Source organism: Loxodonta africana, chromosome 15 (assembly GCF_030014295.1).
Source record: "Loxodonta africana isolate mLoxAfr1 chromosome 15, mLoxAfr1.hap2, whole genome shotgun sequence".
Lineage (NCBI taxonomy): Eukaryota > Metazoa > Chordata > Mammalia > Proboscidea > Elephantidae > Loxodonta > Loxodonta africana.
In genome coordinates, this window is record NC_087356.1 from 43,758,089 (window position 1) to 43,784,214 (window position 26,126).

At 39.8% G+C, this 26,126-nt stretch overlaps 1 protein-coding gene across 2 annotated transcripts in view; it reads right to left on the minus strand.

Moving 5' to 3' along the window:
* Window positions 1-26,126, minus strand: part of EIF2AK3 (eukaryotic translation initiation factor 2 alpha kinase 3) — a 99,963-nt gene that overhangs the window by 17,534 nt on the left and 56,303 nt on the right. Inside the window, exons 9-15 of one of the 2 annotated variants that reach the window (XR_010317970.1) lie at window positions 23,553-23,773; window positions 21,486-21,598; window positions 18,434-18,556; window positions 11,145-11,294; window positions 6,885-7,662; window positions 5,929-5,989; window positions 2,767-2,873 (exon numbers count right to left, since the gene is read on the minus strand). Coding sequence is in view for 1 of the 2 variants with exons in the window: in XM_064268821.1 (XP_064124891.1) it covers window positions 2,706-2,873; window positions 6,885-7,662; window positions 11,145-11,294; window positions 18,434-18,556; window positions 21,486-21,598; window positions 23,553-23,773 (1,553 nt within the window). In the remaining variant the exon portion in view is untranslated. Of the gene's footprint in view, window positions 1-2,705; window positions 2,874-5,928; window positions 5,990-6,884; window positions 7,663-11,144; window positions 11,295-18,433; window positions 18,557-21,485; window positions 21,599-23,552; window positions 23,774-26,126 lie in introns of those variants that run through there. The other variant, XM_064268821.1, reaches the window with a different exon arrangement.

Consider the following 26,126-nt stretch of genomic DNA (forward strand, 5'->3'; position numbering starts at 1 on the left):
AATTTCATGGGTCTCAACTTTTTTCTTCAGAACTGTGCATACTGCTTTACTGTCTTTAGGGGTTTAGTGCTGTAGAAAAGAAGTTCTTTAGCTATAGCCTGTTTTGGTTTTTTTTTTCTACTGAAATATTTGTATTATTTTTTCTTTATCTTTGAAATTCAAGATGTCTTTTTTTTTAAGTAGAGGGTTCTTTTAAATTTTTTTAAAAAATTAAATGAAAATTTAAAATGTGAAAAAGTAATGCTTGAATAATGCAAACAATTCAAACAGTACAAAAGGCTATTATGCCACAGTAAAATAAAGCTCCTCTCCTCAAAGGCAATCCCTGCTTGTGGTCTCCAGTATAGCCTTTCAATGATAATCTAAGCTCGTGGCTCTCAAAATGTGGTCCACAGAGCCCTGAGGATCCCAAGACCCTTTCAGGGAGTCTGCCAGGTCAAGGCTATATTCTTAGTACTAAGATGGTACTTGCCTGTTCACTGTAGGTGATTCCATTTGCTCTGCTTGTACCTTAGCATGAATCAAGGCAGCAGTACCAAACTGTACTAATCCCATTGTCATTGAGCTGATCCAATTCATAGTGACCCCATAGGACAGAACGGAACTGCCCCACAGGGTTTCTAAGGCTGTAAATCTTTATGCAAGCAGACTGCCACATTGATCTCCTGCGGAGCCACTGGTGGGTTCCAGCTGCCAACCTTTTCGTTAGTAGGCAAGTGTTTTAACCACTGTGCTACCAGGTCTCCTTCCAAACTGTACTAGTAGTAATTATATTCTTCAGTGCCACACAGTTAAAAACAAAATGAAAAAAGACTGTTTCACTTAAAATGTCCTTGCTGAAGCAGTAAAAATTATTATTTTATTAAATCTCTTAAGTATACCTCTTTTTAATATCCTGTATGACAAAACGGGAAGTATTCATAAAGCATTTCTGTCCCACGCCAAAGTATGACGGTTACCTCAAGAAAAAGTACTTGTGCAATTGAGTTATAAGATGAGCTGGCCACTCTGTTCACTGGGTAACATTTTGACTTGAAAGACTAGGTGGTAGAAAAAGTATGGCTATTCAGACTGGAGTATCTGACAGCCACTTTCTCAAAAAAGAACAAACTGACGGGGGCATTTCAAAGAAAACCAACAGCATTTTTTGCCAATGATAAAGTTGAGATTTGAAGTGAAAATTAGAATTTTGAAAACATTTGCATCCCCCACTGTAAACCTGACAGCTCTGTAATCCTCACGGCCTTTTCTGATGAGATCATGGTATTAACCCATGTGATCTTTTATACTGTATAATGAAATGAGACAATGGTTGGAAGACATAAGAGGTGCATAATTCTGGGAACCTATGGTTTCCATGGAAACCCTGGTGGCGTAGTGGTTAAGAGCTATGGCTGCTAACCAAAAGGTCAGCAGTTCAAATCCACCCGGTGCTCCTTGGAATCCCCATGGAACAGTTCTACTCTGTTTTATAGGGTTGCTATGAGTTGGAATCGACTCGATGGCACCGGGTTTGGTCTTTTTGGGGGGGGGGGAATGGTTTCCATAGTCAATGTATAATGTTATAAAATTTTTAATAGGCAAAAGATCCCTTCAAAATGCAAGATGGACCAAGGAATTTAATGTGCAGAGTACAAAATGTTTACTGGCATGGTTTCAGAGTTCACTTGCTGAGTTTTGGTGTGACTGAAATAATACCACAATTACTTGAAAAAGATATTAAAATATTCCTCCCTTATCCAACTCCATATGTGTGTGGTCAGATTTTCTTCTTATACTTCAACCAAACAACATACGGTAACAGATAAATGCAGACGCAGATGTGGGAATCCAGTTCTTTTATAGATTTTAAAGATTTACAAAAACATAAGCAGATGCTACTCTTCTAATTTTGTTTTGTTTTGGAAAATATTTATTTTTCATAACAGTACCTTAAGGTGTTTTGGGCTCAAAACTGTCATTTTTAACTCAATTAATAAAATTTTACAAATGTCTTCCTTTTAATTTCTAATGGCAAATCTTGATAGATAAAACTCCTTAAGAGAACTCTTTTGGCTTCTAAACAGCTTTTATAGGTGTAAATGATTATTAAGACCAAAAAGTTTGAGCACTGCTGATCTAAGCATATATGTAAACTTGTGAATATATTAGCCTAATGGTGCGGGGCCCGCTACTCTGTTCCCAGGATGCACTGCTGCTCTGGTTCCTCTGCTGTTTACAATGCTTTTCCTTTGGAGACTAAGCATCCCAAAAGGCAACTTATCCCGGCCTATCTACCTCTATTTCCAGCCATGGTACATGCTGGAAGCTGCCTGTGAGCTACCGTAGAGGGAAACTTAGTACAGTCCTCTGGCTCTAGCTGGCTCTGAAACTTCTTCTGCATAGTTCACACAAGGTCAGACATGACCTGGAGTTAAGTTTGGAAGACGGGCATTTAAAGCCTTTTTAGTTTTTGGTTGCTGTCTGGTTCTGGTCCAGAGGGTGAGCTGTATTATATGTACTATATTTTTCTTAATTCATCCCCAATTCAGGTAGTAGAAATTACATCCTAGCTGTGTGCCTGTGGAACACTACAGCCAGTTTTCATATTTTATATTACTGGGTATTTTAGTGAGAATGTGGGAGGAGATTCATCAGATATAACTAGCTTGCTGCTGTGCTAATTAAAAGTCTTTTTTCTTCAGAAGGAAAAAAAAGAAACTCACCTGCTCTGGGCTCATATACAGTTTGGTCCCTACTTGTCCTGTGTGTCTGGCATAAGCTGGCATCGGGGTCAGAACCATCTGCTCCTCCTCATCCTGGTCCATGGCAGTCACTAGTCCAAAGTCTCCAACCTTTACCACATCGTCCATTGTAAAGAATATATTGGAAGGCTAGAAAAATAAAGCAGAAAAAAAATATAGCACGTGTGTGTTATGGATTGAATTGTGTCCCCCGAAAATGTGTGTCAACTTGGCTAGGCCATGATTCCAGTATTGTGTGGCTGTCCACGATTTTGTGATCTGATATGATTATCATATGTATTGTAAATCATAACCTCTATGAGGCACGACTCAAACTACAGGATTGGGTTGTAACTTGAGTCAATTTCTTTTGAGATACAAAAGAGAGAATCAAACAAAGAGGAGAGGCACTTCATGTCACCAAGAAAGAAGTGCCAGGAGTGGGGGCTTGTCCTTTGGACCCAGGGTCCCTGTGCTGAGAAGCTCCTCTAGACCAGGGTAAGATTGATGACAAGGGCCCTCCCCCAGAGCCGACAGAAAGAGAAAGACTTCCCCTGGAGCTGGTGCCCTGAGTTCAGACTTCTAGCTTCCCAGACTGTGAAAGAATAAATACTGGGAATCATGGCCTAGCCAAGTTGACATACATTTTGAGGGGGGACACAATTCAATCCATAATGACTACAGAAAACAAATACAAAAAAACTATATATTCTCTTTTAAATGGGCTAATATAAAATAAAAACAATTCTTTGATGCCAGCTAAGTCCTGTGAGTCAAAAAAAGGGAAGGGTAGCAAAAGGTACCAGCATTTACTAAACGTCTACTTAAACTTTTAGAGATCTACATTCCCTGGGGCCCAGTGTATCTAATCCTCTCAATCTCATTTTCCATATACTCTCCTTGGGTAAGCTTTTCTACATTTATGACTTAAGCCATAATAATTATAACGATAATAGTAATAATAATAGCAAATGCAGATCGCACTGGCAATGTGTCAGGCACTGCTTAAGCACTGTTAACTCATTTAATACTCACAACTCTATGCGTTCTCCAATTTTTCAGATGTGGACACTGAGGCCAAGAAAAATTAAGTAAATTGCCCAAGGTTACTCAGCTAGTTAAGTGGTGGAGCAGGGATTCAAGCCAGGCAGTCTGGCTCCACAAGACAAGGACTGGCCTTTTAAAATTCTGTGGTATGTCCATCACCCAGCACTGTTCTTGCCCTATGGTAGCTAATCACTAATACTTGATGAATGAATGAAGCAAGCTGATTTTCTGATTTGTGTCTGAGGGGGGAAGTAAACTACCAAGGGAAGTAAGAGCTCTTAACTGTTACCCTATGCTGTCTTTTCTAATACCCGTATGCTCAGGACCCTATGGCACATTCTACTCTTGTCACATGGAGTCACCATGAGTTGGAATCGACTCGACGGCAACAGGTTTGGTTTTCAGGTTTTATGAGGACACTGTATTTTAGGTAAAAAGAGAAGCCCAGTGTTGCTAGAGTAGAAAGAAGAAAAGTCTAGAAGTAAGTTTGGAGAAGTAGGGCTGGAAAATGCTGATGACGAAAGGAGGAGAGGGCCCAGAAGGTTTAACATTGAGCTCAAAGACTTAAGTCAGAATGCAACACATAGTTTTTCAACTGGGAATAGAAATCTTGAGAGTATTTTTTCCTAACACACTAGAAAGGTTTAAAATGAACTGGTCTTCGGAAAGGAATAAAACCTTTTTGATTTCTAAAAGAAACTAAAGGAGAATTTTTCTTCTTGAAATTTTCTAGTGCATAGACAGAAAAATTCTTAGACAACATTGTAGCACTAAGCAAATATTCACCAATACCTCATTCACCATTATAAAATCAGCAGAAGAATATTTGTTATTAGTGAAAACATAATTACACCGCCTCTCAACTTGCTATTTTACGTATATGTGTTAAATACGAATGTGTACACCAGCTAGCTGGTTTCCACCAGTGATAATCATTTTCCATATTGGAACCTAAATAGTCAAGTCCTCTTTCAGGTTAGGGGTGCCTGGCCTCCTGGCATTTGTCTTCTCCCTTCCAACCAAAATATTTCATCTCTGAAAGTTTCAGTCAGTGCAGAACCTTTTCTGGCACTTAGCTTGGGCCCAAATCCAAATCACTGACACATGAGACTGGCTTGGAGAGTTTCATGTCCCACTACAGAAAGCTGAAGTATTTTAGCAAAACTCTTTTTACCCAGTGGCCAGGTCAATGCTGAACAAAACCTCCTAAATAACCTATACTAGGGCAGGATACACCAAAAAGATTGTACTTCTAGTCCCTCTAAACAGCAAGATTAAGTCATCTATACGGTCTTGTCCTCCGCCCTCCCCAAAAAACTTGTTTTCTCTTGTAATTTTTACACTCTATCTTTTAATATAGTTACTTGTGCTTGATTTTCTTCCTCCTTTCCTCCACCATGCAAGCTCCTTGAGGGTGAGATCTCTGTATCTTCTGTAAGACCTAGCATTGTATCTTATACATAGTTAGCAGTAAAAAAAAAATAAAAAATCCAGTTGCCTTCAAACCAATGCCTACTCATGGCGGCCCCATGTGTGTGAGAGCAGAACTCCATAGGGTTTTCAATGGCTGATTTTTCAGAAGTAGATCACTAGGCCTTTTTTCTCAGGCACCTCTGGGTAGTCTTGAACTTTCAACCTTTTGGTTGGCAGCTGAACGTGTTAACCATTTGGGCAACCCAGGGACTCCATACATAGTATTTAGCAAGCACTGCTAACCATCACATTTTCTGCAGCTGAGAAGACCAAATACTCAGTCAATTTCTTTTACATTTTGGTTTTTTAAAATAAAACTGGGTAACAATTACTTTGGAAAATAGGTATTATTTCTAATTCTTATCCTTGTTACCCCAAATTCTTAAAATATACTCAAGGATTTAAAAGGATTTTAAAAGGATCAAGGATTTTTACTGCTGATTCAGAAAAAAAAAACTTTTGCCCAAATAGCAACCTTGGTGCCTAAAACAAAAGTCTGTGGTTACATAAAGCAAAATTGAAAATACTTAAAATGAGTCCAAACCTATCAGGAATTTAAGCTACTTCAATCAGAAAAATATTTATATATTCACTACACATCTACTGGTGATTGCTATAAGTATATGGAACATGGCAGAACTGAGTTAAATAAGAGGTTGACATATTTCTTTTCAAAAATACCTACTAAGGGCACCATTAACTGTGGCTTGACTGTATCCTAGTAAAAGTGAGGTTGTTCATGTTACCTGTCACAAAGATTAAAAGATTTGTATTGGTTAAACACACACATACACACATATACTAAGGAAATGCTGCATGTTTTAGTTAGAATCGTTATATAATTTAATCATATTATACTGTGACAATATTCCATATTGTATATACTGAAAATAGAATCAAAGATTAATGGCTGCAAACAATCGTCTGTTACCTTTTTCCATCCACATTCCCACCCTCTCCTTTAAAGCCCAAACAGTTCAGAAATAGGGGAGAAGCATGAGATATTAAATAATTTGCCCCAAGTCAAAGCTGGCTAAATAAGGAACCCCTGTTGTGCCTTCCACCTGAGTCCCTTCCTCATGCTACTTCAGGGCCCTAGGGGTACCTGTGACAGGCTAAGTAAAAGTCACGAAAAAACGAGATATATCTATTCATGGGAAACCCTGGTGGCATAGTGGTTAAGTGCTACAGCTGCGAACCAAAAGGTTGGCCGTTTGAATCCACCAGGCACTCCTTGCAAACTCTGTGAGGCAGTTCTACTCCGTTCTATACGGTCACTACGAGTCAGAATCAATTCGACAGTAACGGGTTTGCATCTTTTGGTTTTATCTACTTATGGTGGATTGTACACAAAGTTTTTTTTTTTTTTTTCATGAGGGGATTGGGAATGTTCTTTACAGTAAAATGAACATAAACACATTACAGAGCAGAATGTACAATTTGCCTGAAATTTGCAAAGCCTGAGACTTATTTCTACAGCAGACCCCTTAGGGCTGCTTTCCCAGGACTTTGCTCCCGATGCCTTTACTCTTCCCTGCTCATAATGGTTCCTCAGCTAAAAACTGAGAGGTACTGCAAATACAGCTCTAAATGACACGAAGTCAGACTGAACCCCCTGCATAATGTGCCACAAATACAAACCTTGAGGTCCCTGTGCATGAGTCCTTTACTGTGCAAAAACTCAACTGCCTCAGCTATCTGCAGGAAGATGTGCAGACACACGGTCCTCTCCCTGTCCTCGATGCTGCAGCGTCTGTTCATCCAGTCTTTGAGGTTTTCCTTCCTGCAGAGCTGCATCTGAATGTAAAGGTACACCTTCGGTGAACTGGGATGGAGTCTTTCAGCAGTGGTTTTAGTGAGATCTAAACTTAAAGTGGTTGGTCTTGGAGGAAAAATAGACAAAGTAGGTTCAGAAGAAGATTTGCTACTGGAATGCTGGAAACCAGTCAGTTTATTAGCACAATGGTTGCCAATACGCAGTCTGTTGGTTTTGAGCTCTTCTTTGCTGGAGGCATTATCACAGCCAGAATCTTCAAATACTATAGAAGAGGAGGTTCTCTCCCTTGACCTTACACAAGAGGCTTCAGAAGGACAGAGTTCAAAGGAGTGGCCCTCACCACTGCCATCCATAATTCCATCTTCTACCTCACAGTCCGTAAGGCAACTGTCCTGGAGGTTGTGCACTGGATCCACTGACCCACTGATGTCTCTGTGGTTAGTTCCCGAGAATTCCAGTGGAGAGAACTGGCTCTCGGATAAACTTGTCTGACCACAGGAAATCCCTCCAGAAAAAGACCTACTTCTTTGTGGTGAAGGAGCTATGATTTCAATACATTCTTTTGTGGAGGAGGGATCCATTCTGCATATTTTAACTGATGGTGCATCCACTGGGCTCGGAGAGCTGAGTGGCCAATCTGTGCTAGAAGCGGGAGGAATATAAAAATATGAGAGTGAATACATATTGATTAAATTATTTGAACTGTGTCATTTGTTTAAAGAGCTTCAACTATAACTAAACAGTTTCTAAATGACCAACAACATATACAGAAAACAAAACAAAACAAAAACCATGGCCTTCAAGTCAGTTCTGACTCACAGCAACCCTATAGGACAAGGGTAGAACTGTCCCATAGGGTTTCCAAGGAGTGGTTGGTGGATCTGAATTGTCAACCTTTTGCTTAGCAGCAGTAGCTCTTAACCACTGCACCACCAGGGCTCCAACAATATATAGATTACATAAAAATATGCTGTATGAGACAAAAAAACAGTCACATTCAATCCATTTCTTCTAAGAATTTAAATATGAAAGTTTAATTTTATACTTGGAACAGTTGGCTGGGGCTGTCATGCCAGAGCAGCCAAGGCCTTTTGTGCAAAGCATGGAGTCCTGAAGGAACAGAAGCACAGGATTCCTCAGTGGCCATAATTCTGAAGCTCTTGTCAAAATTAGGGCAGTAGCAACTCACAGGGCCTTGAGACAAGGAGGCCACTTCACTTGGTACTACCATGGTTAGTTACTGGCTGTAACTGTGAGTGTTTCTGTAGCAAGGTACCTGACACGGATCCAGCATTGCGTTAGATACTCTAGGCAGGCATTTTATTCCAGTTGTTTCCATAAATAGTCTATTTGCAGTCTGCATCCTTTTGGTTCTCATTTAGTACTTTTTAAAAACCTTCCTGCTTAGGGAAAGAGGCCCTAGAAAAGTAAAGCATTACTGAAAAAGAAGAACAAAGTGGGAGACCTCACTCCACCTGATTTTAGAACCTATTATACCACCACAGCAGGCAAAACAGCCTGGTACTGGTACAACAACAGATACATAATCCAATGGAACAGAATTGAGAATCCAGACATAAATCCATCCACATATGAGCAGTTGATATTTCACAAAGGCCCAAAGTCAGTTAAATGGGGAAAAGACAGCCTTTTTAACAAATGGTGCTGGCATAACTGAATATCCACCTGCAAAAAACTGAAACAAGACCCATACCTCACACCATGCACAAAAATGAACTCAAAATGGATCAAAGACCTAAATATAAAAAAATCTACAACAATAAAGATCATGGAAGAAAAAATAGGGACAATGCTAGGAGCCCAAATACATGGCATAAACAGTATACAAAACATTACTAACAGTGCAGAAGAAAAACTAGATAACTAGGAGCTCCTAAAAATCGAACACCTATGATCATCCAAAGACTTCACCAAAAGAGCAAAAAGGTTACCTACAGACTGGGAAAAAGTTTTTAGCTATGACGTTTCCGATCAGCATCTGATTTCTAAAATCTACATGATACTACATGATACTGCAAAAACTCAACTACAGAAAGACAAATAACTCAATTAAAAAATGGGCAAAGATACATAAGGAAAGGCTCGCCATCATTAGCCATTAGAGATGCAAATCAAAACTACAATGAGATTCCATCTTACTCCAACAAGGCTGGTATTAATCCAAAAAACACTAAATAATAAATGTTGGAAAGGTTGTGGAGAAACTGGAACATTTATACACTGCTGGTGGGAATGTAAAATGGTACAACCACTTTGGAAATCGATTTGACGCTTCCTTAAAAAGCTAGAAATAGAACTGCCAAAGGGTCCAGCAATCCTACTCCTTGGAATAGATCCTAGAGAAATAAAAGCCTTTACATGAACAGATAGATGCATATCCATGCTTACTGCAGCACTGTTTACAATAGCAAAAAGATGGAAGCAACCAAGGTGGCCATCAAGGGATGAATGGATAAATAAATTATAGTATATTCACACAATGGACTGCTACACATTGATAGAGAACAGTGAGGAATTTGTGAAACATTTCATAACATGGAGGAATCTGGAAGGCATTATGATGAGTGAAATTAGTCAGTTGCAAAAGGACAAATGTTGTATAAAACCACTATTATAAGAACTTGAGAAACAGTTTAAACAGAGAAGAAAATATTCTTTGATGGCTAGAAAGGGGGGAGGGAGGGGGAAAGGGAGAGGGGTATTCACTAATTAGATAGTAGATGATAACTACTTTAGGTGAAGGGAAAGACAACACACAATACAGAAGAGGTCAGCACAACTGGACTAAACCAAAAGCAAAGAGGTTTCCTGAATAAACTCAATGCTTCAAAGGCCAGCATAGCAGGGGCGGAGGTTTGGGGACCATGGTTTCAGGGGACATCTAAGTCAACTGGCATAATAAAATCTATTTAGAAAACATTCTGCATCCCACTTTGGAGAGTGGCGTCTGGAGTCTTAAACTCTAGCAAGCGGCCATCTAAGATGCATCAATTGGTCTCAACCCACCTGGACCAAAGGAGAATGAAGAACACCAAGGACACAAGGTAATTACGAGCCCAAGAGACAGAAAGGGCCACATAAACCAGAGACTACATCAGCCTGAGACCAGAAGAACTAGATGGTGCCCAGATACAACCAATGACTGCCCTGACAGAGAACACAACAGAGAGCCCCTGAGGGAGCAGGAGAGCAGCGGAATGCAGACCCCAAATTCTCGTAAAAAGACCAGACTTAATGGTCTCACTGAGACTAGAACGATGCTGGTGGTCATGACCCCCAGACCTTCTGTTAGTCCAAGACAGGAACCATTCCTAAAGCCAATTCTTCACACAAGGATTGGAATGGACAATGGCATAGAAAAGATGCTGGTGAAGAATGTGCCTCTTGGATCAAGTAGACACTTGAGACTATGTTGGCATGTCCTATCTGTAGGGGAGATGAGAGGGCAGAGGGGGTCAGAAGCTGGTAGAATGGACATGAAAAGAGAGAGTGGATGGAAGGAGCAGGCTGTCTCATTATGGGGGAGAGCAATTAGGAGTATATAGCAAGGTGTATATAAATTTTTGTATGAGAGACTGACTTGATTTGTAAACTTCCACTTAAAGCACAAGAAAAATAAAAAAAGTAATAGACAGAAAAAAAAAAAAAAACCTTCCTGCTTATAGCATATCATACTATGTGGGTTCATAATGGGAAATGTCTTCAGGTTACCTAAGTTTACATATTTTTTAAATGTGAGCAGTTAAAACCACTTTAAAAAGGAGATATAAACTTCTAAGAGAAAAACCAAATTTTTTTTAAAGAATAGAGACAAACAAAAACACAATATCTCATATCGAAAAAGACACTGAAGATCTCTCCGTGAATTACAATTCATAGAGCTCTATTTGCTTGTAATTTTTTAAATTCATCTTCTCAAAAACTCAATCAACTAACAAGTGGCTAGAGAATTTTTCAAAACGTGATGAGAGAGAACAGAAATCTGCTGTTATTTTTCTTTAAAAAAAATAGAAGTGGTATAGAAATGGAATTTTGTTCACAGACACAAAAAACTATTCTAAAGGAAAATGATTAGTTTTTAAGATTATGTCTAACAAAGTTACCCTTCATCTTTCAGCCAAATTTCATCCATCTTTTCTTGCCACTTCTCTGGTGGTGCTTCCAACCAGGCATTGAAATATCTAACAATTCCTGGGTGTTCCAGCTTGGCCAGAGCTTTAACTTCTCGCATTACCTTTTCCCGAGCCAATTCCCTGAAATAGAGAGAGAAAAAAAAAGACACTGAAGGTTGTTCATATCTGCAGAAATAATCCTATTCAATAGTGAAAACACAGATAGATACAAAAGAGAGAATCAAGCAGAGAGGAGAGGGACCTCATTTCCATCAAGCAAGAAGAGCCAGGGATGGAGCACGTCCTTTGGACCTGAGGTCCCTGTGCTGAGAAGCTCCTAGACCAGGGCAAGACTGATGACAAGGATCTTCCTCCCCCAGAGCTGACAGAGAGAGAAAGCCTTTGCCTGGAGCTAGCGCCCTGAATTCAGACTACTAGCCGACTAGACTGTGGGAGAATAAGTAAGCTTCTGTTTGTTAAAGCCATCCACTTCTGTTGTATCTGTTATAGAACCATTAGATAGATAACTAAGGCATTCAGTTACCAAATCCTATCACTCCTCTTCCATTCGTTAGGTCCATTTCTTTCTCATCTGTTCCCACCACTGCTGCCACAACATTATTCATTTTAGGATATTACTTCTGCAAAAAAATCTTCTAACCAATATTCCTGCCTCTGATCTTTTCTTCATAGAAGCCATCTACGCACCATCATCAGAGCCACCTTCCGCTTTGATCGTGGCACTCTCCTTAAAGATCCAACTGCCTATGGAATAAAATCTAAACTCTTTTGCTTGGCATTTAAAGTGTTGCGATTAATCTCTTCCGTTCTCTTTTCCATATTCCGTCAGTTTTACCTTTTCTTTACCCATTCTGGAACACTCACTATTCTTGATACCATCTCAGGGTGTTTGTCTAGAGTCTCTGCTCAGGCCATTTCATGTACTTGGCCACCCCTTCCTTACATATCAGTCTAGTGAGGGATAGGCTACTCTTGAATACCCAAAACAAATATCATTACCTCCATAAAGCTTTACTTCCTTGACTGCCTTTCAGATATGTCTGCTCTTTCTTCATGAGAAGCCCCTTACTAAGATAAGGCATGGGTTGCAATCTTCCTGGCATTTTAATTATGTAAGTAAATGTACAAAAGTCCAATATAGTTCAAGGCTTCTGCCCTCACCTTATACATATGAATAATTAAATTACTCAAAAGTTATATACCAAATGAAATGAACTAGTTCTGTAATACCCAAACCATCAACAGGGACTCTTATGTCCCTATCTGCAGTCAAAACACTGAATTACCAGTTAAAAGGACAGCACGGCAATTCCAATAAAAAAAAAAAAAGAAACCCATTGCTGTTGGGTTGATTCTGCTCATAGCAGCCCTATAGGACAGAGTAGAGCTACCCCATAAGTTTCCGGAGTGCCTGGTGGATTTGAACGGCCAACCTGTTGGTTAGCAGCCGTAGTACTTTATCACTATGCCACCAGGGTTTCCAGCACAGCAATTAGTGCACATTTAATCAAAAATCAATAAGAACAACACATCTGACATGGGTCTAATCTCTAAAATCTATGGAATACTTTAATACCTCAGCAATGAAAAGACCAATAATCCAATTAAAAAATGGGCAAAGGATATTAACAGACACTTCATCAAAGAAGACATTCAGGGGGCTAACAGGCATATGAGGAAATGCATGCGATCATCAGCCATTAGAGACCTGCAAATCAAAACTACAACGAGATACCATCTCACCCTGGCATTACTGGCACGAATCAAAAAAACAGAATACAACAAATGTTGGAGAGGTTTTGAGGAGACTGGAACTCTTATGTACTGCTAGTGGGAATGACACAACCGCTACAGTGATGTGGTACCTCCTTAAATAGCTAGAAATACTATACGATCCAACAATCCCACTCCTAGGGATATATCCTAGAGAAATAAAAGCCATCACATAAACAGACAGATGCACACCCATGTTTGTGGCAGCATTATTCACAATAGGAAAAAGATGGAAACAATCTATGTGCGTGTGATGGTTAAGGATGTATGTCAGCTTGGCTGGGTCATGATTCTCAATGGTTTGGCAGTTATGTAATGATATAATCATCTCCATGATGATATCTGATATAATGTAATCTCCTCCATCATGAGAGTTGCCAATCACTTGAAAGGGAGTTTCCTTGGGGGTATGGTCTGCATCCAATATACAAGGACTTTCTGGCAAAGCTCACTGGCTTTTGCTCTGCTCTGAATCCTGCATTCGGTTTGTCATCATCTGCACTCCCATTCTCGAGACTTAAGCCAGCAAGGAGCCTGCCATCTTACCTGCCAATCTTGGATTCATCAACCTTTCAAGCCCATGAGCCAGCAGCCTACCGTCTGACCTGCTGATCTTGGGTTCGTCAGCCCCTGCAGCTACGTTAGTGAGGAGAACCCTCCAGCCCAACAACTGACCCACAGACTTCGGACTTTCCAACCTCTCCAAGCATGTCAGCTATTTCCTTGATATAGATCTCTCCCTCTCTCTCTCTATACACACACACACACACACACACACATATATGTGCTTCACTGGTTTTGCTTCTTTGGAGAACCCAGCCTAAGACAGTGCCCATCAACAGATGAATAGATAAACAAATTATGGTATATATAGAGAATGGAATACTAAACAATGAGAAAGAACAATGATGAATCTGCCAAACATCTCACAGCCTGGAGGACTCTGGATGCCATTATGCTGGGCAAAATAAGTCAATCATAAAAGAACAAATATTGTATGAGATCACTATTATAAAAACCCAAGAAAAGGTTTACACACAGAAAAAAACAATCTTTGATGGTTACGGGGAAGGGGAGTGGTGGGGAGGGCAAATCACTAGCTAGATAGTAGACACGTTAACTTAGGTGAAGGGAAAGACAACACACAATATAGGGGAAGGCAACACAGCTTGACCAAGGCAAAGTCACAGAAGCTTCCTAGATACATCCAAACACCTTTGAGGGGCGAGTTACTAGGGCTGAGGGTTGGGCTTCTAGGTCACTTGGCATAACATAGTTCATATAGAAAATGTCCTATATCCTACTGTAGAGTAATGCTATTCAGCTATATGCATCCCCTCCGTAATAGAATCAGCTTTGTTCTTCCCCGAAGCATGATGGGGATGAATTTGGGATGGACTTGGGCTAAGGTAAAAGGCCAGGAGTGGCACGACTGGGCCATCGGCCAAGAGCAAGGAATGGCTTAGCAACAAGAAGGAAAACATCTGGGCCTGGATGTGGAGTCCCTGGGAACATTGACTACCCAAGGACGTGGGAGAAAAATAATAAGCCTTGGTCCCAACTGAAATGGTATATAAGCTTGGGTCCTTGCTAGGTGGTTGCAGAAAATACTCCAGCTGGCCGCTACTGGACAGCAACTGCTTGCCCGTGTCAGTAAGTTTCCCTGAATAAACGTATGAATCTGGAAAGGGCTATGTGTCAGTTCTTCGGATTATCTGCCAGGATGCACAGCGAGGGTCTTCCCTTGCTGGGGCTGTCCCCCGAAATCTACTTTGGTGAGTAGCGTCTGGGATCTCAAAAGCTTGCAAGTGGCCATCTAAGATACTTCTGTTGGTACCATCCCACCCAGAGCAAAAGAGAATGGAAAAAAAAAAAAAGACACAAGGAAAATATTAGTCCAAAGGACTGATGGACCACATGGGCCACAGCCTCCACCAGCCTGAGCCCAGAAGAACTAAATGGTGTCCAGCTACCACCACTGATTGCTCTGACTGGGATCACAATAGAGGGTCCCAGACAGAGTGGAAGAAAAATGTAAAGCAAAAATCAAATTCACAGAAAAAGACCAGACTTATTGGTCTGACAGAGATTGAAGGAACCCCTGAGGCTATGGCCTTCAGACACCCTGCTAACTCAGAAGTGAAGCCACTCCCTCAAGTTCACCTTTCAGCCAAAGATCAGACAAGCCTATAAAACAAACAACACATGTGAAGAACATGCTTCTTAGTCCAATCAAGTATACAGACCAAATGGGCAACACCTGTCCAAAATCAAAGCCAAGAAGGCAGGAAGGGACAGGGCAACTGGACGAATGGACACGGAGAACCCAGGACAGAAAGGGAAAGGGGGAGAGCTGACACACTGGGGGACTGCAACCAATCTCATGAAACAATTTGTGTATAAATTATTTAATGAAAAACTAATTTGCACTGTAAACTTTCATCTAAAACACAATAAAACTAAAAAAAAAAAAAGAGTAAGAGCTTGCCACATAGATGAGAAGGAAGGTAATGCTGAGAGCCCATTATCATAAGCATCATATTTCTGAGCCAGTAATTCCACTTCTGGAAATCAATCCCAAGGAAACAATAAACGTCGAAAGAATTTATATAAAAGATGAACACTCCAAAGTTATTTTTAATTGTAATACATTAGAAACCTAAATGCTTAACGATAAGAAACAGTTAAATAAAATATGGTATGTGTATTACTTGGACTATTATCTAGCCATAAAACACTTTTAAATACATCTCAACATGAAAAATGCTGAGAATACCATGAAGGTAGCAACAGACAAAACTGATAACTTGCTACCAATTACATATATTTATGCCCAGAAAAAAAAAGGAAATATTCTAAAATGTTAGTAGTGGTTATTGCTGGGTAGAGGAAACACAAATAGTTTTTGTTTTAATACTTTTTCTTATTTTCCACAATAAACATAGATTATTTTTAAATGGTGCTATTTATCAAAGTCTATTTTTTATAGGTATTATAGGAAACCCTGGTGGCGTAATGGTTAAGTGCTATGACTGCTAACCAAGAGGCTGGCAGTTTGAATTCAGCAGGTGCTCCTTGCAAACTCTATGCGGCAGTTCTACTCTGTCCTATAGGGTCGCTGTGAGTCGGAATCAACTCGATGGCATGGGTTTGGTTTGGTTTTTTTTTTTTGATAGGTATAATAGGAGCCCTAGTGGTGCAGTGGTTAAAGCACTCAGCTCCTAGCCCAAAGGTTGGCAGTTTGAGCTCATCACCTCTCCGCAGGAGAAAGATGTGGCAGTCTGCTTCCATAAAGATTTATAGCCTTGGAAACCTTGTGGGGCAGTTCTACTCTGTTCCATAGGGTCTCTATGAGTCAGAATTGACTTGACAGCAGTGGGTTTGGCTTGTTTTTAGAGAGTGTCTTAGGCTGGGTTCCCTAGAAAAACAAAGCCAGTGAACTGTATTGTCATGGATTGAATTGTGTCCCCCAAAATATGTGTCAACTTGGTTAGCCCATGATTCCCAGTATTGTGTGGTTGTTCTCCATTCTGTGATTTTCCTATGTGTTATAAGTCATAATCTCTGCCTGTAGTTAGAGGATTAGGGTGGTATGTAACATCCTTGCTCAAGGCACATCCCTGATCCAATGTAACCACCTTTTTTTTTTATGGTGCAAAACATTTTCTTTTTTATTAAACTTTAGATGAAGGTTTAAAGAACAAACTAGTTTCTCATCAAACAGTTAGTACACACATTGTTTTATGATGTTGGTTAACAACCCCACGACATGTCGACACTCTCCCTTCTCAACCCTGGGTTCCCTATTACCAGCTTTCCTGTTCTCTCCTGCCTTCCAGTTCCTGCCCCAGGGCTGCTGCGCCCCTTGAGTCTTGTTTTGTTCCACGGGCCTGTTCAATCTTTGGCTGAAGGGTGAACCTCATGAGTGACCTCATTACTGAGCTGAAAGGGTGTCTGGGGGCCATACTCTCAGGGTTTCTCCAGTCTCTGTCAGGCTAGCAAGAATGGTCTTTCTTTTTTTTTAAATAATTTTTACTGTGCTTTAAGTGGAAGTTTACAAATCAAGTCAGTCTCTCAGACAAAAACCCATATACACCGTGCTCACTACAACCACCTTTTATCTTACAAGAGCTAAAAGGAAAGGGAAGCAAGCAGAAAGTTGGGGACCTCATACCACCACAAAAGCAGTGCCAGGAGCAGAGGGCGTCTTTTGGACCCGGGGCTCCTGTACAGAGAAGTTCCTAGTCCAGGGTAAGACTGCTGGCAAGGACCTTCCTCCAGGGCTCACAGACAGAAAGCCTTCCCCTGGAGCCAATGCTCTGAATTTGGACTTGTAGCCTACCAGACTGTGAGAAAATAAATTTCTCTTTGTTAAAGCCATCCACTGTGGTATTTCTGTTATAGCAGCACTAGATGACTAAGGCACACACACACACATATATATGAATATATATATAGAGAAAGAGAGATTTATATCAAGGAAATGGCTCACGCAGTCGTAGAGGCTGTAAAGTCCCAAACTGAATGCAGGAATGCAAACAGGTACTTGTATCCCAATGTTCACTGCAGCATTATTCACAATAGCAAAAAAGTAGAAACAACCTGAACATCCATCAGCAGATGAATGGATAAACAAAATGTGATATATACATACATACAATGCAGTATTATTCAGCCATAAAGAGAAATGAAGTTCTGATACATGCTATGACATGAATGAACCTTGAAAGCATTATGCTGAGTGAAATAAGAGAGATACAAAAGGACAAATGTTCTAAGATCCAAATGATATGAAATAACAAGAATAGGGAAATACATAGAGACACAGTGCTCACAAGGGGTGGATGGGAGGGGAAAATAAGGAGTTATTGCTTAAGGGGTGCTGCGTTTCTGCTTTAAGGAAAAAAAAACCCATTTTTTTTTTTTTTTGTCGTTGAGTCAATTCCAACTCATAGCAACCCTACAGGACAGAGTAGAACTTCCCCACAGGGTTTCCAAGGAGCAGCTGGTGGATTAGAACTGCCAACTTTTTGGGCAGCAGCCAAGCTCTTAACCACTGAGCAACCAGGGCTCCGAGTTTCTGTTAAGGGTGACAAAAAGTATTTGGAAATGGATAGTGGTGATGGCTGTGCGACATGGTGAATGTTAGTAATGTTACTGAATTGTACACTTAAAGATGGTTAAGTGGCAAATGTTTTTTAATATATGTCTTACCACAATAAAATTAAAACAGAACACTAAGGGCAGCTTTTTTAAGTAGCTGCAAAGCAATCTAAATAGATCACACCTTCTAGGCAGCTGTGTCTGGTGGCACTTAGAAATCAAGATTCTGAGGGTCAGGAACTGTGTTTTCTATAGTCTCTATAGAATACAGGTGCTCAATAAACAGAAATTATTAAAAGTGCAGTGGCCTGAATAAGAAGGACTTACTGCCTGTGAGATCATGGTACCGACTCCACATTGACCAACAGTTTAACGCTCATTACCTGTTGGGGAGGCGGATCCTTTTGATGGCATAGTTGCAGTCGTCTACTTTGTTTCTAGCTTCAAAGACGACTCCAAATCCTCCACGACCCATGCACTGAATTGGTTCAAAATCTGTTAGATATCTTTAAAAAAAAAAAAAAAAAGTACATTAAAAAAAAGTTGGAAAATAGTTTTAAATGCTGTAGTAAAGTAATAATCAGTTCAATCTTTTTTACGATACATAAGAATGATACACTCATTAAGTCCCAGAAATTATTTCAATAAAAAGTGCAGTCTGAATTCTACTAACAGCCTTCTTTGTTCTTTTGTTCCTATAAATGAGAACACATTCTAATTTTTTTCCCTAGGAAATTTATAAATGATAAAAAGGCTTCTGTTTAACTGGGAATCACTCGTTCTTACGGCAATTGTACTACTGATCTGCCCTACCCAGTACTTTCCATCCTCTACCAAAATATATTCTTAATTCTCTAAATATTTACCCCATCTAGAATTTTGTACTCTCGGTTAGAAAATGTATTTTAATTTCATGTCATTGCCTGTATATTCGATGGGAACAAAAATCCTATTATATTTAAGTACTTTTTTAGTCAGAAATATTTCTAAGAACCAAACCTGTCTGACATTGCCTGGCTGCCTCATGAGTTGGTATGCTCATCACTAAAGGTGTTCAGACAGAAGGTACGTCCGTTACCGTCTGTCGCTTACAGACGGACTGCCACCCTGAAGCCTGTTTCTCCTTTAGTCCCTGACCTCCCTGATCTGTGCTGATGTTCCAGCCAACCAGCACCTCACTCTCTCACAACTTCGGGGATTTTGTTTTTGCTATTTGCTCTGTGGGGATGGCCTTTCCTCTTTGTACTGAATGAACCTCTATTCTTCTGGCATTCTGTTCATCTCACCACTCCTATAAATAGCCTTCCTAGACCCCTGTCCTTGTTTCTCTTTGTTTTTCCAGAGCCTGGGCACTACCTGGCAAACAGGAGGCCTAAAAAATGTCTTTTGAATAAATGCACTCATGCATGCATACTGTGGATGGTGCTCCAGCCATATCAGGGCGAACTACATTGCCTTTGGTGTCCCTTGTAAGGCTAAGTTTATTACCTTCTGATTTGTGCACCCACATTAACTTAGAAGTAGTTGGCTCAGCTGGTTAGAACATGAAGTTAAGGAGGAGAAGCAATAGATTCCAATCCTCCATGGGCCAATTACCTTCACAGGGAATGAAGAGTAATAACCTGTATCTCTAAAAATAGCTAGTGACGGTACCTCAGTACAAACCCATCTCCCCAGCTGCAAAAGCCCATGAAGTTCATGTCTTACTCCTGGAGAGCCAAGCGAATGGTCTTCTTTATTCAGAAAAACACCCATATGAAAACAGATATACCTTCTGAAGAGTAACATCTTATACAATGATTATAGATTTCATAAATATAAGTATCATCTTGTATAAGTTCCCAGCTGATAAATGATGAAACTGGGACTTAAACTCACTACTGAACCCAGAGCTCATACCCTTAACAGTGCCTAGGACATAGTAAGCACCCAATAAACATTAGGTAGTATTACTATTATCACAGAGCTCCTTTATTAAAACAAGAACAAAACAATAAACAGCCACACTCTTCACATTGAATTAAGGAAAACTGATTTAAGTTTAATTCAGTTTTAGAGTACATTATTCAAATTCTCTTCACAATGACCTTACAAACACACCTTTAACTCACCACACCCCATTCCTCCCCTGGTCTTTACCTGTCTAACTCTTACTTACTCACGATTTAAGGTTCAATTCAAATGTGACCTCACTTATGATGCCTTCCTGAACCACCACAACCAGATCTAGGGACTTGGCTTGTGGTTCATACCCAGTGTTATCTTCCCTCATAGGCTTTAAGCAATTCCAGGATAGGCCCAGTCTTTTTATTTCCCCCAAAGCCTGAAATATTGTTCTGCACACAGTTGTTCCTAACAAATGCTCAGTGAACAATGAATGGCTGTAGCAGTCATCAGGCCCCTTGTTCCTATCTCCTCTCTCACTGTTTGCTGATGCTGACGACCACTGGAGCATTAGTCAGCATCTTTGCTAGCAAGAGTATTAAAGTAGCCTTTACCATTTGTTAGTCACCTAGCAAATTTCACTTTAAGAAACTAGTTGCTAAAACAAATTAGTCAATTATCAATTTTTGATAACACAATATGAATGCAGCCTAGATGATAAGCTAAGTCTTCAGATAACCAAAACAGCTCACATTTTAGTTGTCATTTCAGTCTTTTCTGTCATAAAACCATTAGCTTAGATATTAAGCAATAAGGTTCCATGTCTTTTCCTTGTCTCCCATAGGATAAAAGTACAATATCCAAACAAAGGGGCAAAAAAAAACACACGCATTGTCATGGAGTCAATTCCGACTCATAGCGAAGGGGTAAAGTAGCAATACTCCACGTAATAAGAAAAACAAACCATAGCACCACGTAGCATAGAGGATCAACGGTGATACTGTACAACCGACGGATTGCTAACAGCTTCTTGCCTTTTATTTTAATCTCAAATTATTAGAACTGCCTACTCTTTAGCTAACCCATCTCTCTATCTTCCTTCTGCTTTTGGGAATTATGTATTTTACTGGTGTACTTTCCCCCATCTTTCTACCTTTTATTCCAGCCAAAATAAAAGATGAAGTAAATAACTGGGTCTTAAGGGGCACATGGACACTAATATCATACTCTAACAAACACAGCGATCACTCTCTGGTACTGTTAACGCCAAGCCCAGCACACTGTAGACCCACAGTAACTGAGCATCTAAAGAAGAACTTGATTTGGCAGTTGAAATTCTAAACTCCTGTAACACTCCACTTCTGTTGTTCTGATGGTACAAAACACTTGGAATGAGTTTTAAGTTACTGGAGGGTTAAGCCTATGTTTTACTTACCCAGATATTCACACATTAAAAAAAAAAAAGAGTTAAGATTTTAATTTAAAAATCATTTCTTCTCTGATTCAAATGGCTGCCATCAGAAGCATACACATGTATTTTAAGGCTCTTACCGAGATGTATATCCAGAATTTTTGATGTCATTCCAGCTACTGTCACTGGTGTCGCCATTTACAGAATCATATTTACTTTCAGTTTGACATTGAGTTTCAGATTCCTTCCTTTGCTAGTAAAGCAGAAAAAAACAAAAATCACCACCAGTACAAAGCTGAGTGGAAGTTAGCTAACAATCTTAGGTCACAAAATTACATTGAAATAATAAAGTAAATAACACTAAGAAAAATAAAACATTGTAAAATCACAAAACGTGTTTCCACTTATTATATTAAAGAACAAAGTTGACCTGCCCACTGCCCTCCCTCTAGTATCTGCGGGGATCTTGTCTTTATAAAGTGGGTGTATTATATGGACAGTATAACACGTTAACTAGGTGTAAAGAGAAAGGCTGTGTACATATGTAAGTAGGAGTACAAACTTCCAGGCAGGACCAGAATTATTTCTTTCCCAACCAATCTTGTAGATGCTTTAAAAATGCTCTCAACAACAGGAAAATGAATTTGGCATCTCATTTGCAATGTCTCTTCACCAACATCTCCTAAAATACGTCCAGAGGATGTTAAGAACTATTATGGTCAGAAGTGGGTACTGTAGTGCATTAGTTTAGCCAATGGCTCTTTCCACAAATCTTTACTGAGCACGGACTACACGTAAGAGGCTTGGGAGACAGTGGTAAAAAAATATAGACCCCTGGTCATGGTCCTCAAGATTGGATAGGTCAGTGGCCGAAAGAGATAAGTAATTAGGAATTACTATTAAACATTTTAGTAAGGGGAGTACAGGGTATTCTAAGACAGTGGTAAATCAAACTCAGAATTAAGACTTTTCAGAGGGCGTGGCAGCTAATTTCAAACTAACTGATGTCCAGGAGTTCCCAGTGTAAGGGAGAAGGAAGAGGAAGTGGGGAGCAAGGTTCAGAGGCTAGGTTGGAGGGATAAGCACTATGCGCCTTGAGAGCTTGACATACTGGAGGGACGAGAAAAGGTCAGCACGGTGGCGAGCACAGAGGAGAGGAGAGAAGTGGTTAGGGCAACGGTGGGAGGTGAATAATGAGCAGGCAGGTAAAAAACATTCAAAACCTTGCATATTATAGTAAGAACATGGACTTTATGCTAAGAGCAATGGGGAATCTGCTACTTAAAGGCTTTTAAGCCAGGAAACGTGGCCAGAGAGTTAGGGTGTCTGGAGAATGGGTTTGAGACAAGCAGAGGACCAGGAGCATGGAGGCTTGTTGACCGCTATTTAATAATTTAGAAGAGGTTTGATGGTGTTTGTGCTAGAAAAATGGAAGTTGGGATACAGAAAAGGAGACAAATTGAAGACATTTAGGAGAAGAATTTGCTAGAACTTGGTGACTGATTAGATGAGGGAGAAAAGAAAGATTTCTAGCTTTGGTAACTGAGTACGGCAGCACATTCCATTGAGAGGAGCAGGTTAGGGATGGGAGTGGGGTAGAAATGAGTACAGTCTGAGACAGATGTCTCATTTAATATACGTGTGGCACCTACTAGGCAGTTGGTCCAGAGAAACGATTTTGGAATCATTGCCATGTAAGAGAATCAGAACTGGGAAAGCAGGTGAGATCATCCAAGGAGACTTTGTGGCTTGAACAGAGAAAAGAAAGAGCCCTGAGGAATACTGATGTTCATGGAGGAGGCTGAGGAAGACAGGTCCTGAGACACACACAAGCCAAAGAAGGAAACCAGGAGAGCAAGGTATAAACCAATGAAGCTCGTTAAAAAAGGCCAAAGGGAGGCGGTGGCTGATACTGTCTAACGCTGAAAGGTGCAGTTAGATAAGGACTGAGATATAACTATTAAATTTAACAAAAAGAAGACATTCGAAAGCTTTGACAAAGGCAGCCTCAGTGGGTGGAAGTCAGACTGCAGTGAGTTGAGGAATGAACAGGAGGTGAGGAAGCAGAACAGAGAGTACAGGCAACAATTATTGTATGCTAAAACTGAAATACATTTAAAACCAGATACACACAGCACTCACATACAAGTAAGTTTCTCATACTCCCCATCCTTTGAAATAATTTAGATTCTAAGAAAGTGTCTTACTCTGTGAGGATGAGGATGGAAAAGTTTGCGTACGATAAAAGTTGTGGCTATGATACAAAACAGAATGGTTGCAACGATTTCTTTCCACCAGTGTAAGAGGAGGACAGGATCCTTTTTGCGGATATTCTTGTTGTAATTGAAGTTGTTGAGAAATCTGACGGTGGTCTGCGTGTTCCGTTTGGTCCTTTCCCTCTTGTAGTAGGGTAGATAATAACCATTATCTTCAAAAACAAACATTAAAAAGTGTTTTTAAGATAAGCCAAAATTGGCCCATCTTTGTTAAAAATTAGCTATTTTCCTTTAATTTACAACATTAATTCCTTTTTTTTGTTTCATCTCTCTTCTTTAATACATTTCAAACAGCTTCATTTACCCTACCTTTTTTCTTTTTAACTAAACAAATACACTTTCCTTTATTCCATAGGTATCTTAAATTTTCTTTATATTAAAATATAATGCTAGAAAAAATCTTAAAGGCCACCCCATTTATTACCTCATTAATAATTCAATCCTTTAAATGGAAGGAAGAATTAGACGGTACTCAATCTTTCCTCAGGATATTTTAAGTTTTCCTTTCACCTTGGTATCGTAAAATACCAAATTTTACCATTGACGTAATCATCCTTAACAAGCCTAAAGGAAAACATTCCCATCATGCACTTTGGTTCATTTCAAAACCAAACCAAACCGTTTGTCGCTGAGTCAATTCTGACTCATAGTGACCCTACAGGACAGAGTAGAACTACCCCATAGGGTTTCCAAGGAGTGTCTGGTGGATTTGAACTGCCAACTTTTTAGTTAGCAGCTGAACTCTTTTTTTTTTTTTTTTAATTATGCTTCAGGTGAAAGTTTACAGCTCAAGTTAGTGTCTCATACAAAAATTTATACAGATATTGTTGTGTGACCCTAGTTGCTTTAATGTGACAGCACACTCCCCCTTTCTACCCCGATTTCCCACGTGCGTTCAACCAGCTTTTATCCCTTTCTGCCGTCTCATCTCGCTTCCAGACAGGAGCTACCCACTGAGTCTCATGTATCTACTCGAACTAAGAAGCACACTCTTCATGAGTATTATTTTATGTTTTATAGTCCAGTCTAATCTTTGTCTGAAGAGTTGGCTTTGGGAATGGTTTTAGCTCTGGGTTAACAGAGAGTCTGGGGGCCATGTCTTCTGGGATCTCTCTAGTCTCAGTCAGATCTTTAAGTCTGGTCTTTTTTCATGAATTTGAGTTCTGCACCCAATTTTTCTCCTGCTGTCTCAGGGATTCTCTGTTGTGTTCCCTGTCAGGGCAGTCATTGGTGGTAGCCAGGCACCATCTAGTTCTTCTGATCTCAGTAGCAGCTGAACTCTTAACGGTTCATTTCAGGCTGTCAGAAATGAGTTTGTCCCAGAAAGCAGCCTATCTTTTTTGCCTTCTATTTTGCATTACTTGGGCAGATTACACAATTTCTCTTGCCTTGTCTTTTGATCAATATCAGATAAAGACCTCTGTTTCTAGTTCTACATCTTCTGTTTTTTTATCAACTTGTTGTTAGGTGTCCTCAAGTTGATTTTCGACTCATAAAGACCCCATGTGACAGAACAGAACTGCCCCATAGGGTTTTCTAGACTGTAATCTTTACAGGAGCAGATCACTAGGTCTTTCTCCGGGGAGCCAGTGGGTGAGTTTGAATTACCAGCCTTTCAGTTAACAGCCAAGTGCTTAACCATTGTGCCAACAGGGCTCTTTTTATCAACTTAAATTATACAATAATTTCCCAGTTCTCAAATCTAGAGAACTGATGAGATGTCTATGTTTTTACTAATGCAGATTTGAGAATGTTTTTATAACTAAGTAACTGTTCAAAAGACTTTCATATCTGAATATATCCTAACTTTAAAGAACTTCTGCTTACTACACAGGAATGTATTTCGCACCAAGTTTTATCTATTCTTGACCTTTGTACCAATGTCCCTTTTCTCAGGGCAAAATTAAAATAACCTCATTTTTCACAGCATTTTCACATAGCTTTGTGGGAAATACCCGTTTCTTTCATTACACAGGCTGATATTACAAAGGCTACATTACAGAGGCTGATAATTAAATGAGAGAGTTAAGAACTGATGTTTATTGAGGAGTCCCTGGGTGGCACAAATGGTTAAGGCCTTGACTATCAACCAAAAGGTTGGCCACTGGAACCCACACAGAGGCACCTTGGAAGACAGGGTTGGCGATGTGCTGCTGAAATGTCATGGCCTTGGAAGCCCTATGGAACCATTCCACTTTGCGCACATGGGGTCACCATGAGTCCAAACAGCATTGGCAGCAACTAACGACAACAACAACATTCATTAAACATTTATTATGTGCCAGGTCCAGTGTTGAGACCTTATATTCACTTTCTCATTTAAACCTCATAACGACCCAATGAAAGATAATATGATTACTTTCCTTGCCTTATAGATGAAGGAACTGAGGCAGAGAAGTTAAGTGAGCCCAACTTAGGACATGGTAAAAACGGGATTAATTTTCAAATTAATAGATAAAATTAAATAAATAAATCTCAATATTTTCAGTCTAGGAGTAATCACAC